This window comes from Motacilla alba, chromosome 3 (genome assembly GCF_015832195.1).
Source record: "Motacilla alba alba isolate MOTALB_02 chromosome 3, Motacilla_alba_V1.0_pri, whole genome shotgun sequence".
In the NCBI taxonomy this organism is placed as follows: domain Eukaryota; kingdom Metazoa; phylum Chordata; class Aves; order Passeriformes; family Motacillidae; genus Motacilla; species Motacilla alba.
In genome coordinates, this window is record NC_052018.1 from 82,982,472 (window position 1) to 82,996,721 (window position 14,250).

Genomic DNA, 14,250 nt, shown 5'->3' on the forward strand with positions numbered 1-14,250 from the left:
TCAGGTGATTGGATACTCTCCACCCTTTAATGGCTTTAAGATAATGGTGCCAACTCTCCATATTCTCACAAAATCTCTGTGCTGGTCTTGTGGCAAGATTTGCACTGTTCCATAAGAAGCAGGATCTGCTGTTGCAACTGGTGCTTTCCAAGGCTCCATCCCAATAGGCTCGTGCTGAGAACAGGCAGCACCATTCTCTCAGCAGGGTCTCTGCTGATCCTGGATGGTCAGACGTCCAGTGCTCCAAGGCAGTGGTTGCAGCAATGCTCAGCTGCTAATCCTTTCAGATGGGCAGAGCAGATGCTTCGTATCAAGTGTCCAGCTGGGTGCACACAGCTGTCCTGGCACCAAAGCATCACAGTTTGCTCTGAGCAAACTCCAGTGCAGTAGTCAGGGCTCCCTGCATGCCTTTGGCATTTCCACTGCCCTTAGCCACGATGGGAGAGCCTCCTGCCTTCCCTTCCATCTGTGTACAGACGGCCACGGCCCAGTCAGCGGCAGAGAACCCGGGGAGGCAACTCTGGAGAAGACACACAGGCAAGTTACTTGTACTGTGGGGCAGCCTGCAGACTACGAATAAAGAAAGGTAACAGCATCCTCTCCTCACCCAGCCTGAGGCAGTCATGACCCTGAGGACCACAAAGGCTGAGCTTACATGTTAACGCTGTGTCTTGCTCCAGGCAAACACAGCCTGGAGGATCCAGGGATATCTGTGCCCAGCAAAGTCTGAAAGCACATCTGGTCCCAGTACAGTCATCTCAGGTCCTGCCTCTGCATGATTAACCACCAAAACTGGGCAAAACCCCATGAAAAGCCTCCAGCAGGACCTGCTGAGCAGAGGGTCCGGCCCCCCTTGGCAGGCAGGTTCCCCTTGTCTCTGTCAGGGTTCTGCTTACCTTGGACACCTGACAGGCACAGAGCACCTCACCCGAAGCCTGAGGGCTGAGCAGCAAAACTGATGTGCCAGGAGACTTGTCACACAGCTGGTTCACTACTTTCATTAGAATCTAGGAGAGGCAGGGAGAACAGAGGTCAGGCAACAGCAAAGAAGACCAGCATCCAGCAGAAAATGTGCCCAGCAACTCCCTCTTGCTGTTTGCAGCACCTGAGGTACCACTGGGCCAACAAAGAATGTGGATTACTCACAGAGAGGGAATCAGCTGGGATAGTATCAATGATGACAGGCTGGTTGCAGTATTTTGCTAGCAAGATTTGTGCCACCTTCTCAGCCTGGAGGGAGAAAAAACACAGCACTTTGAAGGGCTACAGGTGGCACAGAGTAGGCTGCATGGGGATATATCCATGTAATATATATGCAAAGGGAAAGCAAGTGCTGCTCCGTGGGACAGACGGGAACGTTTGGTAGCAGAAGTCTAAGCAAGACTAGCAGCCTGAAATCTCCATGTGGAGACCTGTACAGCCCTCCTTCCCCAAATGCAAGCAGAGATGAACCCCTATCAAAAGTGGAATAGAGTGACTCATTCAGTCCCCAGCCTCTCTCCTAGACCTATACAGTGTCACATGTCTCAGGAAGGCTTCTGTGGCAAGATGCTCCTACTTTAAGAAAGGGACAATTCTTCCTGAGATCTCTAAGTTACCAGTAAGTATTTCTAATCTGCTTTAAATTGGCAGAACACAAACACATGTGGGAAGCACAGCAAAATCCATGTAGCTGGAAGAAAGACTTTCTCCTGTCACTGACCGTACAACTTTGTTAAGCCCACCGTGAGGACCTTCTCATCTTCTCCATGCATAAACAAGGAGGTGATGCCCAGTGCCTATTGGTGTTGGCCAAAAGTGCTGGTATGGGGGCTCTCTGTTTTCACAGGCAGGAAGACATTGAAATTCTGCAGGTGCTAAAAGCCCAGCCAGTCATTCTCTGCATTTTAACCAATGGCCCCATAAACAATGGCCAGCGAAACCAACCAAACGCAGGGCCTGTGTTGCACCATGAGTAATTGTATGGGCTTTCTTCTGCCTTCTCAGACTCTAGTGACTGAGTGGCTCTGAAGTGTGACACAGACATGAGGTCCACTGGTATGTGCTATCAGCTGGCTGCAAGTCAGTGTGCTGCTGCCTCAGTACCTGCTGCAGCTCCAGTTTCTTGATAGCTGTGTTGGCTGATCGCTGTAGTGCTTTCAGGATGGTCTGTAGTTCTTTTCTTTGCCACTGGGGCATTGCAGTGTTGGCCACCACCTGCAAGACAATTTGCTCTGTAAGAACATTAAACTGTACCCCTAGACATAAAGTGCTAGTTCTCTGGGAGGTCAGGCTGGAGCTTAGCTTCTTCCCAGACCCTGCTTTAACCCCCGTGACCAGGGCAGCCAGTCACTGTGCTGAGCAGCTTTCTCTTTTCAGCTGCCCATTGTCAACACAGCTACCTGGACACTGGTAAAAATCCTTATGACCAAAGAGGCAAGAGCAGGTAGCAACTTGCCCTTGCTACTGACCATGGTAAAATGTGAACCTGATAGGGAAAGAGTCATGTGTCTCATGTGCCCATGCTGGGCTTTTTGTACAGGAGTGTGATCCTTACTTTGATCAACTGGCCCACTTCTTTGGAGAGGTTCTGCATCTCAGGAATAGAGGTGATCCTCTGCTTCATCCGCAGGGAGACGGAGTCCACTTCCATGGCCAAGCACTGGCCTACTTCCCGGGCCTGCAGAGATGGAAGGAATGCATGCTTCAAATGCAGCAACAGAAACACTCCACACTCCCTGGAGAAAGCAGGGAGACAGCAGGGTCTCATGAACACTGACGTGCTGCTCAGAATCCAGTAAGAAGACACCTACAGATGGTTTAGGAATGACTGTTCCTGCAAGACTCTGAAATACAACATTTCTCTCGAGATTTGCAACCAACATGAGATGGTCACACTCAGGCAGACTAAGCTGTCAAGCTTTAGGTGATATTTATGGTCGAAATTAATGTTTCCTCAAAAATTTGCACCAAAATAATCAGGATTTCATTGAGGAAAAACTGGGGAGCTCTGTGGAGCATCTTATAAATCTTTTTCCATTAGCAAATGCAATCTTGAAACTGCTGACTGAAGAAACAAGAGAAACACCAACACTAAAAGAAACCTCATCAGCCATTGAAGCACATTTCCTGAGTTTACCTATCCTGATATATTTCTTAGTGTTTTCACCAACAGTGCTACTATAAATATTTTTTTTTAAAAAAAGCTATTACAAGCTTTTTTCCCCAGCACCAATCCTTATGGTTTGGAGCATTTCCTCCCTGCCAGATCTCTGTGCCCAGGACAGTCCTGCAAGACTTTGGAGTAAGGCAGCAGAGGACTGCTCTGCCTAGCTAGGCCACACAACCCTTGTTTCAAATAAATCTCTCTGCAGACTCCCTTGTCTCATTAACACTTGCACAGAGCTCCTCTCAGGGGCTCTCCAGGTCAGTGCTTCCAGCAAAGCATGCAGATGTGCCCTGCAGCTTTTTGTTCTTCTGCATGAAGAAAAGCCTCTCTGGGACACAGATGCACAGGGGAGGGCCAGCCAAAAAGTAACAGATTTGCAGGGGTGGGCTTTGCCTTTAGTCTTTCCAATTCCAGTGACTATGAGTCATTCTCCTCTGACAGCAGCCTTAAAGGAAGAGGGAAGGCTTATGGGGCACCTGACACTTCCAAATACTCAAAGGACAGAGTGATCTCACAAACACAATGGTAGGTTGCTTACTTTTTATACAGAACCAGCCAGACCAGAATCAGAGTTTAGCAGGAGAAAGACTAAAGGAAGGAAGGAAAAGGGCTGTAAGAATGAGGCCAAAACCCTGTAATCATAAAGTGCAAATCCAGCTGTGATAAGCAGGAGGCAAAATCAATGCATGAAGAATTACACCTTAAAATACCTACTGGGTGACTGAAGTTTATAGACCAGAGGCTTCCTGATATTTTTGCAAGTTTTTATCTTGGAAAAGGCAGTCTGAAGGGAGAAATGAAGGTCAAGGAGACAGAGAACTAGGATGGGAGGGAAAGGAGGTGAACAGTGAGGAACAGTAGCAGAGCTGAGTCCAAGGCTGAAGCAGGAACCAGATGTGGCACAGGAGGGAGGCTCCAACCAAAGCAGTGGGGAGCTAATTGTCTACGAGGAACCTACAAAGGTTGGTCCTTCTGGCACTGCCTTGACATGGCAGAAATCTCATTTCCCTCTCTTACCTCTTTGGCTCGTCCCCCTGTCACTGCAATGACACGGCTAATCCCTTTGACTAGCTGATGCTCGCTGATGATGGCCAGATCTTCCACAGATCCTGTTTGGAGCAGGTGCCTAAAATGCCAGCAGAGAACAGGAAAGAAAGCAAGTTGCTCTTTGCAAACAGAAATCAAGAACCCTACTTTCTTTTTCAAAAACTCTGAAGTCCAGCAGCCCTTTCCTAATCCTAATCCCAGTTCCTTGAATCCTTTTCCATCCCTAAAATGCTGATGGTATCTTCTCAGGCAAGAGACAGCAGAGTTGAGGCTACTCCAGAGGAACCTCTGTGCCACCTGCCCAGCAGGCTCCAGTCCAATGGTGCAGCCAAACTCTGTCCTCCTTTCCTCTCCTTCTGCAGTGAGATGAATTGGTGTTTTTCTCCTCTATTCAACTGCTCTACCCCACACTCTCTTGTCAGGCCAGCTCACTGCCTGGCCAGTAGACTCCAGACAAAGGATAGTTGTGCAGTCTCAGAACACTGACAACCTCCCTTTTCCTTCTTGCTTATTCAACGCTGGATATGAAAACTACAGTGTCTCAGGTCTGTTACCACAAACAATCATTCCAGACATCTTCGTAAGAATTGATCATCTCTTCTCCCACGCAGTTTTTTGTGCCACTACTCCCACAAGATCTCATGGGTAGAAAATTGCTCATTTTCAGCTCTATCTGCTCTAAGGCCAGTTTGTTCCTTCTTTTTTTTTTTTTTTTTTTTTTGTGACAGCACTGTCCTAAGATCGATTAACTTTTCTTCTACTCTCATTACTGCTAAAAGCAGAAGAGGGTGAAGATAATTAATTAAAATAATCAGAGCAGTCTCAGGTTCTCACAGCTGAATTGGAGTCTCCAGCTGGGTACCCAGCCCTTCTGTAAACCCCAAAGGCAAAGCACCACAACCCTGGTGTGACAAGTCACACACATCTTTCCCATACTCTGCTGGTGCTCTGTGTGACTTCCAGGTTGGTTTCAGACTATGAACTAAGGAAAAATGCTGTGCATTTCGTTAAAGTTTGCTCACCCTGGAACTTCCAAAGCTTTGCAAATAGCCCATCCTCTCCTCACAATATTTTTCCAGTGAGGAAACTTAGTTTCACAGGGACAGGGAGGTGAGCTTGTAGTGATGTTCCTACCTCAGCCACCAGTGCCCACAAACATGCCTTCTGGCTGCAAGTAAAAGTCACTTACGTCCCACAGCAGAGCTCCACAGAGGTCTGCATTGCAGCCTTGGAGTCACAGGTCAGCACATTCTCCACAGGGACCCCCAGGGACACTATCCTCACTGGATCTGGATACCCCTGACAGAGGAGACAGGGATCAGCAGCTAACAACATGGTTGTTCAGGGGAACTTACAGACTAACTACATGGCTTCAGGTGTCTGCCTCATTTTTCCCCTATTCTAGAGGAGCTCCTGAGTCAGGGGTGGCACTACTTCTCCCCCACAGCCAGCCACAGTGGGAGAAAGAAACAATTTGTGACAAAATTGGTGACATGACAGGCTCTTGGTCCACAGGCATGAACAGAAAGCCTGTGCATCACCAGTCTCCACGTTTTACAACAGTATCCTGCGACCTCATCTCTGTCCTATTTTCTCATCTGAGTTTTGGGTAAAAATTCCCTTGAAGAAAGATGTTGTGACAACATCTCGTATCCCAGACGATTCCTGCTGAAGAAGGAGGCTCATGAAGATGTGTGCTGCCATCCTGTCATACCTCATCCACGGCACGGAGTCCCTGAACTCTTCTTGCCAGTGTGAGGGGGACTTCAGCCATATGCACCACCTCATTTTTTTGGATCAGGTTCTGGACCACTTGCTCCACTTGCTGCAGCTGCTCCACAGTCACATGGCCCTGAGGAAGCAAATCAGCCATGCTCAGGAGAAGCCTCCTGAGAGGTACAGAACGAAGGAGGGAGATCTGTGGCACAGCCACCAGATGACTCAGCTTGGGCATACCAGTCTTTCCCTGCATTTCATCTTCTCTGCTTGTAAAAGAGAACTGTGAACATCACGGCCCTCCCACCTTCTCCTCCCATGAGAGATAAGGATTTTTGATACAAGAGCATCAGCCAAAGTCTTCAAAAGAGATACCAGAATGAGTGACAGGTTACCAGGGCCAGCACTCAGCCTGACCCAAAGCTCCACAAATACTCTCACCTGCATGTCCAGTACAGTTTAGCAGGAGATGCGTGCCACAGTCAAGCACCATCTCTCAGAGACTCCTTTACACTATTTTGTGTCAGTCCCATGACAACTGGCCTTGCTAAGTCCTTTCCCTTCTGACCCCCATTTGTCCCCATGGCAAGCCCTGCTCAGGGTCACGTCAAATGGACAGTCACGTCCAGAGGACCAAGCTTCATTGCTCAGATAAAATGTGACTTGTCTCTGAAGGAGTGATTATGGGGAGAGGGGGAAAATGCCTGGAGGGAGGAGCTGTACTGGAATGCTGGTACTGCTGAGGAGTAGGGGACTGGATTTCAGAGTCACCTTGGTGTCAAAGTCGAAGCGCAGCCGCTCTGCTGTCACGTGGGAGCCCCGCTGCTCGGTGCCGTCACCCAGGACACGCCGGAGCGCGAAGTTCAGCAGGTGGGTGGCAGTGTGGTTCCTCATGCAGGCCAGGCGCTGCGCCTGAAAGCATACACCACTTAGCAGGGAGTGCTGGCTCTCCTCAGCTCAGGGGAGCAAGGGATGGCACGAAGAGATATGGAAAAGGTTCCTATCCCCTCCTATGAGGGATAGGAGAAGATGGAGTAAAAAAAACGGGTAGTACAGCTGTCAGATGAGTTATGTGACAGGGCAGATCTAACTCCTTTTTCCACAGGATCATCTTTGTAAAGCAGTAAAGGGTAAACTGGATACTTTTGGACAGAACAATGATTACAGAGTCAGTTGTGATATCTCCTTCCCACTGCACACTGTGATAAAGAACAGTCTCAAGAATACAAGGGACAAAGATCTGCTGTGCCCGGATTACTCAGGACATCATAAGGAAAGGTTAAGAGCACTAAGTTATCACCTCATCCACAAAGAGCTGCACTTGGTCGCCAGCACGCAGGGTTTCCACAGCAGTGACCTCATGGATCACGTAGCCACCACAGAGATGAACTGACTCTACAGGGAAGAGTACATCCTGAGCAAAGAGACAGAAAAATGAGTTAGGACACAGGGAAGATCCAAATATCTATGCTCTGTACCTGCTCGACCCTACTGGCAAACACAATTCCCACCAATTCCTAAAAGACAGGGATGGGGTGGGAAAAGCAGAGAGAAGCTTACTGCAAACATAACCAAGGTGTCTCAGACCTCACCTGTACCCAGCCACTCGCTACACAGTATGCTGGGGCTGCCAGCTTGCAGTGGAGGGGCAGTAACACCATCCAGGCAGACAAATTTTCTTAACTATGCTCATCCGTGCGAAAATGAACAGCATCTCCCAAGGCATGTCTCTGGCATCCAAGGTACCATTTCTGCCTCACTGGGATGGCAACAAAACTGGACCACCACTATAGCTTGGGGAGAAGTGCTGAGCAAGGCACTCTAACCCTCTGCAAGGCTAAAAAGGCCCAAGGATGATTATCAAGACCAGGAAATGAGGAAAGGAGAAAAGGCTGCACCCTGTGTAACTTCCCAGGACATGGTCAAAGCTCTCCCTTTGGCAAGGCTGAAGGAACATGGTGCAGAAGTGGAGGTCCTCCCTGATGCTCTTGGGAGGAATAAGAGTTTTTGCACTGGGTCTCAGGCTGGACAGCACTTGCAGCTGTCCAGGACTGACCAGAGAGAAGTCACTCAGTTCCCAGACTCTCTGATCAATGTTTGCCTTCTCTCAGCATTACAACCCCAGCTGGCAAGAACACAGCACACTGAAGGAAGACCTGAGAAGACTTTAGTCTTCCTCAGCAAGATAAAACTGCAAAGGGCCGTGAGAGACAACCAGAGCAGCAAGAATGCCCTTGTGAAGTTACTGCTGATTCTGCCTTACCCCACCAACTCTGATGCTATGCCAAGGGAACCGTCAAGAGTCAGCAGCTTGCAAATTAACACAGCAGAACAACTCCAATCACTTGGAGAATTCTGCCTGGCCTCAGAACCCACGGCAGCCTTGGGTTAGGCAGCAAAGGGTCTTACCTGCTGTCCTAAACGTATCATGTAGCCTTGGTCAGAGTCTTGCCCTCCCTGCTCTGCATAGAAGTTAGTCCTGTCCAAGATGACACCACAGCGCTGCCCTGCCCCAACCTCCTTATGGAGAGACTGATCTCTGTACAGCATCAGGACAGTGGCCTGGCATGGGCTGAACTCTGTCAGGGGGAAGAAGACAGCAGCAGTTAGTGCATACAGCCTGTCAGACTGCAACAGGAAAGGAGGGATCACTTCCCTGTGCCAATCCTGCCAACACCTGGGCTATACTGAAAGCTGGCACTTTGCCTTGGTGGGAGAGGAACAGCTACTGGCAGAAGGGACAAAGGACTGGAACTAAGTCACCCCTCACACTACTAATGACAGAACTGCAGAGTAGCAGCTAAGCAGGCAGGGACACCCAACCCAGCTCCACACGAGCCTGGCAGAAGAAAATGTGGCACAGACACATCTGCATCTTGCTGCACCGTAAGCCTGGCAAACCTGACTGACTCTTATGAAGATGCTGTGGATAGGGGATAGCAGCAATGTCACGTTCCTGGGTGCAGCAATTTTCTAACATGCTTTCCTGTAGGCTCCTTGAACCCAGATTTGGGCACTATGGACCATCAGGTGGGTGTGCAATTGTCTGAGCACAGGGGCCCCAGCAAGAATTGCTCAGTAGTTCAATGTTCAACTGATATTCAGCTACTAGCAGAGCTACTAGGTGGCTGATATAAGGGACAACACCACTTAACATCTTCATTAATGACTATCCATGACAAAATGGGATCTACCCATATCCCACTTAATTGGCAGGGACTGGCTGATACATTGAAGAACTGGACTGGTTTTTGAAGGCATCTGAGCAGTCTACAGAAACAAACTGACAGAAATCTTAGATTCTTGGGAGCAAGCTGAACACAAGCCAGCAGGGTGCCCTTGCAGCAAGGAAGGCTGCCTGCCTGCTGAGCTGTATGAACACAAACATAGCCAGCAGTCAAAGAAAGAGGTTATTCATCCCTATTTAGCATTTGGGAGACTACATCTAAAGTACAGGAAATTCTGGCTGTACATACAGAAAAAAACCTTTACACACTAAGAGTGACAAAGAACAGGGAACAGATAGGCTGTGAGATTTTTGTCCCTGAAGATACTGAAAACTTAAATGGACAAAGCTCTGAGTAATGTGATCCAACTGTGAAATTGATGTTGCTTTTAACAAGAAATTGGACATCCAGAGACCCCCTTCAACCCAAATTATTCCATAATTCAGAAGCTGAGAAGGTGGAACAGCTCTAGTTTGGGGATTTGAGCCAATGTCACTGCTAGGTTTTTTTCCTCTGTTGTGCTCTTGCTGTAGTATACATAGCTTGGATTGCCTCCCTTTCTGCTTAGTGTGGGTAGCAGCCAGCACACTGGGTAAAAGGAGTTGGCTGTACACAGCCTTCTCTAATTGTCTGCGACAGCCACACCACCTCTTGCTCCCTGAGGCTTATCTTCATGCCTTCGGTAGAGCACTAGCAGCCTCAGTCACCCTTGGTGACGAAAAGCCTGCGCTGGCACCTAGCGGTCTGCCAGGAAACAGCGAGGGCACGGCTCCGCACAACCACCTAAAACCCTTGCGTAATCATCCTTTCTCCCGAGCACACACCCAGAAACCTAATTGTTGGAGACAGACTTATCTCTAGAAGAAATCAACAGTCCATGTTTCACCACTACAGTGGTGCCAACCCAGAGCTGAGCCTTGTCACCAGCCCAGAGCCTTCCTAGGGACATACCGACAGCGCTAAGACAAGCACTCTGTTTGGGATTAGGGACAGGGGTAGGGAAGAGATGTGGCAGCAAGGTGGACAGGTTTGGACCACCACTGGGTGCAGTGGTGAAACAAATGAAGTACACGTTGTGCACGCATGGGGTTAGGCAGCAAAAGCAGCCATGTGAGGGACTCCAGCAGAGCTTGCTGTGCAGGAGGGCCAGGCACTCACCGTACTGCCCGTGCTGCCCCAGCGTGTAGGCGTACTTTGGAGAGTCATCCGTAGCAGGCACCTTGCTGCCCTGCAGCCAAGCCAGCGAGTGCACATCCAGGTGGGTGCTTGTGTTCCCTTGCTGTCCTGCCTGTGGGCCACCAGCCTTCCGCTGCAGCAGAGCAAAGGCACAGTTAGATGGGAGATCCCTGGGGGCAAGCAAACAGGTAACTGGAGCTGTAAGGTTAGGAATGGCTTCTTCCACTTCCATGGAAAAGGCCAGTTCAGATCCAGGCTGACGTAGGCTACTGCTAACTAACCCCATCCCTTCAAACCTCACAAGCACTGAATACCACTCTGTGCTAGCCTTGAGCCAGCCCATACCAACTGTTAACACATCTCTCCTGGCACAGCTTGCTGTGTGGCTGTGAAGCTTCCAGGCCATTAAAGCTCAGGAGAGCAAGGCCTCAAACCAGTTACTGCACTAGGGAGTGGTGGTGGTGGGTGGGCAGTGCAATTATTTCAGCACTACAGAGATCATGGAGATTTTGTAAACTCTTCATAAATAATTTGCTGCTTCAGCTGTCTAAGCTGGTTCTACTTTGCGTGAGAAGTTAGACTACATGACTAACAGAGGACTGTCCTAACCTATATAAATATTTCATACTCTTCACTCCAGCATCCTAAAATACCTGAAGAAAAATCACCAACACTTCAGTTCCACATTCAGAAACAAGGGGATTGTGATGACATGCTATTTCAGACTCACTTCCCCTTCGGGAAGAAGGCGGCGTGTAGCCCTGTGGTGCTCTGAAGAGCCTCAGCAGTGAAAGGGATCCTGCTTCCACATTCACAGGAGACAGGTAATGCTTTGAATTATTCTGACAAGGCAGGTCTCCCTCTTACCTTTGCATCTTCCAGAACAAGTTCATTAAAAGCAGCTGAATCCAAACTGATTCCCTTCTCTTCAAGCATCAAGTCAATTAGATCCAGAGGGAATCCCAAACTCCCATAGAGAGACCAGGCTACTTCAGCTGTAAGACAAAAAGAAGGTCAAGAACTCTGTGAGAACACAGAAAGCAAAGGCATCTCAAGATTTGTCTGGATGGGACCAATCTAGTGTGTGCTTTGGTAACTGTATCCACCTGTACTGCGTGCAACTGCACAGTTAATGGGGAAGAGAAGCCTTGGAGTTCTTCTTGCATGGGACTGAGTATTAATAATGCTCCACAACCCCCTTCCTGCTAAAATTCAGTGCAACACATCTACACAGGCAGCTGCATTGGTTGGGTCCTGTGCTACTTCTCTCAACTGTGTCCTACAATGACTTCATTGATCAGTCAATAAAACAGCAAGGGAATGTTTGTAACTTGCCTAGTACCTAGTTTGTTGTGAGGACAAAGTAGTAGAAAACAACTGCAGTCTGGAGAAAAGAACATTTGCTACTCTGTCTGGGGCTAGACAGTCACAGAAAATGTAGGGGAGGCACACATCCACCAGTTTTGACTGCAATGCTTGTGAGGACCTGGAGCAAACTGCCTCTAAGTGCAGCTTGTCAGAGGAGGGACACTCACCTGGGAAATTTGTGGAAGGCTCCATCTGCTGTATTGTCCGCTCGATGATGCTCCTCCCACGCTCCAGGGAGGACAGAAATGCGGCCTCGTTCTCATTGATGATATCCTTGATCTGCCCAAGGATCAGAAGGGTTACCCACATTTCAGGGAGTTCCCCAGCTCAGCTCAGCTCAGCTCAGCCCTGCTCAGTCAGCTCAAAGCATATCAATCAGCCTTTTTGTTCTGCACGTATCCATCACAACATGGCTCTGATGCATTATTGAACAGTGCCAAAGTCATTGTGTCTCCTGTCACCATTCCTGTCAAAGAAATATTGACCATCCACGTGGGGAAAGCTTTAGGCTGACAAATGTTCTCTAATGGGCATTCATATCTGTGACCCAATTACAATTTATGTCTGGAACAGCCAGAGAAGTTGCTGTCAGTGGAAGCAAGCTGAGACTAGCCTTAAATCATCGCTCCACTTTAGACAAAGGGTACCCGGGCGAGGACAGGCTGTACTTGCACTCAACCAAAAAAGCTACTGTAGCTTTTTTAGAGCAACAGCCGCCTTACACAGCACATGCAGTCCCTGGTAAGGACCTAGTGGACCATATGGAAATCTGCCACAGATACTTGTGCCCAGAACTTCTCAGTCCACCCACGAGAACGTGGCTGTGGAGGAGGCTACGCAAACTCCTCCAGCTGAGTCACAAGGGCGGGCTGATTTCTGGGTTTCAGAGCAGTGCCTCACAAAGATAATGAGACAAGGGGATTCCACATTGCTCACCTGGTTGGCATTCCTTGTCAACTCTGGATAAGCATCTCCCTGTGGAAGTGAGCCTCAGTTAGTGATAACATCCTCAGCATCTTCCTCAGGGGATCTTGCAGCATGTCACAAACATTACAGAGGTTACTTGCATACACTTATACATGCTTGTGCTGACTGTACCATTAATGACACTAGGCCCCCTCCCTCCCATCACAAGTGATATGAGGACAAGAGGTTTTTAATGCTGGAATGCATAGCATCAGGTACACCGCCTTGGAGCTCCTTCCCATCCAAGACTGACTCCCAACAGCGTGCAGAAAACAGACATGGGGTCGAATAGGATGTGTGATGACCTTTTTCCCCCCAAGACAGCAGTTTTACTCACCAGCACCTCCACTACGGTAGGCACCAGGGAGGCCAGGAGCCCAGGTGGAGCCTGTAGAACTTCAGAGCAAAAGCGTACAGCCCTGCGCAGGATCCGACGCAGCACCAGTCTGAAAACAGAGCAGGATTCCTCAGGCAGCCTTGTGAGCATCCCTGCCCAACTGCCACATCCAGCATCCCCCAGCTCATCTGGTCTGATTCATCAGCACAGGCCAGGTGCTCCCAACACTCGACACCCATCCAAGGGGAAATCTGCAGATTGGCACCCTTCCCGTCTCTCAAAAGTTCATGCACTCCCTATCTGAGTGCCCACACCAGAACTTCTTCCCTGGCTGTTTATATTCCTTTCTAGACCTAACTTCCTCCACCCCATGCCATTTCCTTATGTCCTTACTCTGCTCCAGAGAAGCCTGGGTAGATGCCATCAGCAATGCACACGCACAGGGCACGCACGTGATCTGCCACCACGCGGTAGGCCATGTTCACACGCCCAGCATCAGCATTCCCAACCAAACCTTGGTATCTGGGTGCCCTGCAGCCCTAAAAGAGAAAGTAGGGAGACAAGTCAGCAGAAAGTAATGGCTGCAGAAGAAGTTTCAATGCAAGAGGCAGCCAGCTACGCCTGACATCATGTTTTTCAACTACCTCTGAACCTCGTGCACTGAAGATGTACTCATTAAATCCTTCCACAGCACTACAGACCAAGACTTCTGTACTTAACACAGGTCAGCCAATGCCCTGGCACTGAGAAACTTAAGACACTGTGAAGGAAAAATGAATCAGCAGTGCTGATACTCCAGCGGATTTCCAACTCGGAACCCTCCCTTTTTTATAGAACACTGCATTGGACCTGGCAGGACATAACCTCCTGTCTCAAGATACTGCTCAGTAACTGCTCAGAGAAGGCTATACTATGTTACCCAGCAAGCAGTCTGTGTTCAAAGAGCTTTTGTTGAGCTGTGACTCTGAGCAGAAGCACCATCACCTTGTGAATGGCATCCAAGATGGGAGTGAAGAGATCTGTGTCATAGTTGGAACGTTTGTTCTGCAGAACTGTCACCAGCCTTTCCAGACCCATTCCTGTATCCACATGGTGCTGCGGCAAGGGAAGGAGATTCCCCTCCACCTCTCTGTCAGCCAGGCAGGAAAAATAAAAGGCAAAAGAGAAGCAAACATCAGTTCATGGGCAAAAATAAGGAACAGGTGAACCAAAGAGAATGGGGGAAGTGACAGGGGATGGAAACAGTGGGTGACCCAGCATAAGGA

At 49.0% G+C, this 14,250-nt stretch overlaps 1 protein-coding gene across 1 annotated transcript in view; it reads right to left on the reverse strand.

The window, feature by feature from the left end:
- The window catches only part of AARS2 (alanyl-tRNA synthetase 2, mitochondrial), a 17,199-nt gene continuing 2,949 nt past the window's right edge, over positions 1–14,250 (reverse strand). The window contains exons 5-22 of the mRNA XM_038131005.1: positions 13,970–14,114; positions 13,379–13,524; positions 12,986–13,094; positions 12,619–12,657; positions 11,850–11,961; positions 11,182–11,309; positions 10,297–10,447; positions 8,321–8,490; positions 7,212–7,325; positions 6,683–6,823; positions 5,910–6,047; positions 5,385–5,494; positions 4,166–4,274; positions 2,537–2,659; positions 2,086–2,196; positions 1,147–1,230; positions 897–1,007; positions 1–520 (exon numbers count right to left, since the gene is read on the reverse strand). Coding sequence (XP_037986933.1) covers positions 356–520; positions 897–1,007; positions 1,147–1,230; positions 2,086–2,196; positions 2,537–2,659; positions 4,166–4,274; positions 5,385–5,494; positions 5,910–6,047; positions 6,683–6,823; positions 7,212–7,325; positions 8,321–8,490; positions 10,297–10,447; positions 11,182–11,309; positions 11,850–11,961; positions 12,619–12,657; positions 12,986–13,094; positions 13,379–13,524; positions 13,970–14,114 — 2,206 coding nt within the window. The 3' untranslated portion in view covers positions 1–355. The remainder of the gene's footprint in view (positions 521–896; positions 1,008–1,146; positions 1,231–2,085; positions 2,197–2,536; positions 2,660–4,165; positions 4,275–5,384; positions 5,495–5,909; positions 6,048–6,682; positions 6,824–7,211; positions 7,326–8,320; positions 8,491–10,296; positions 10,448–11,181; positions 11,310–11,849; positions 11,962–12,618; positions 12,658–12,985; positions 13,095–13,378; positions 13,525–13,969; positions 14,115–14,250) is intronic.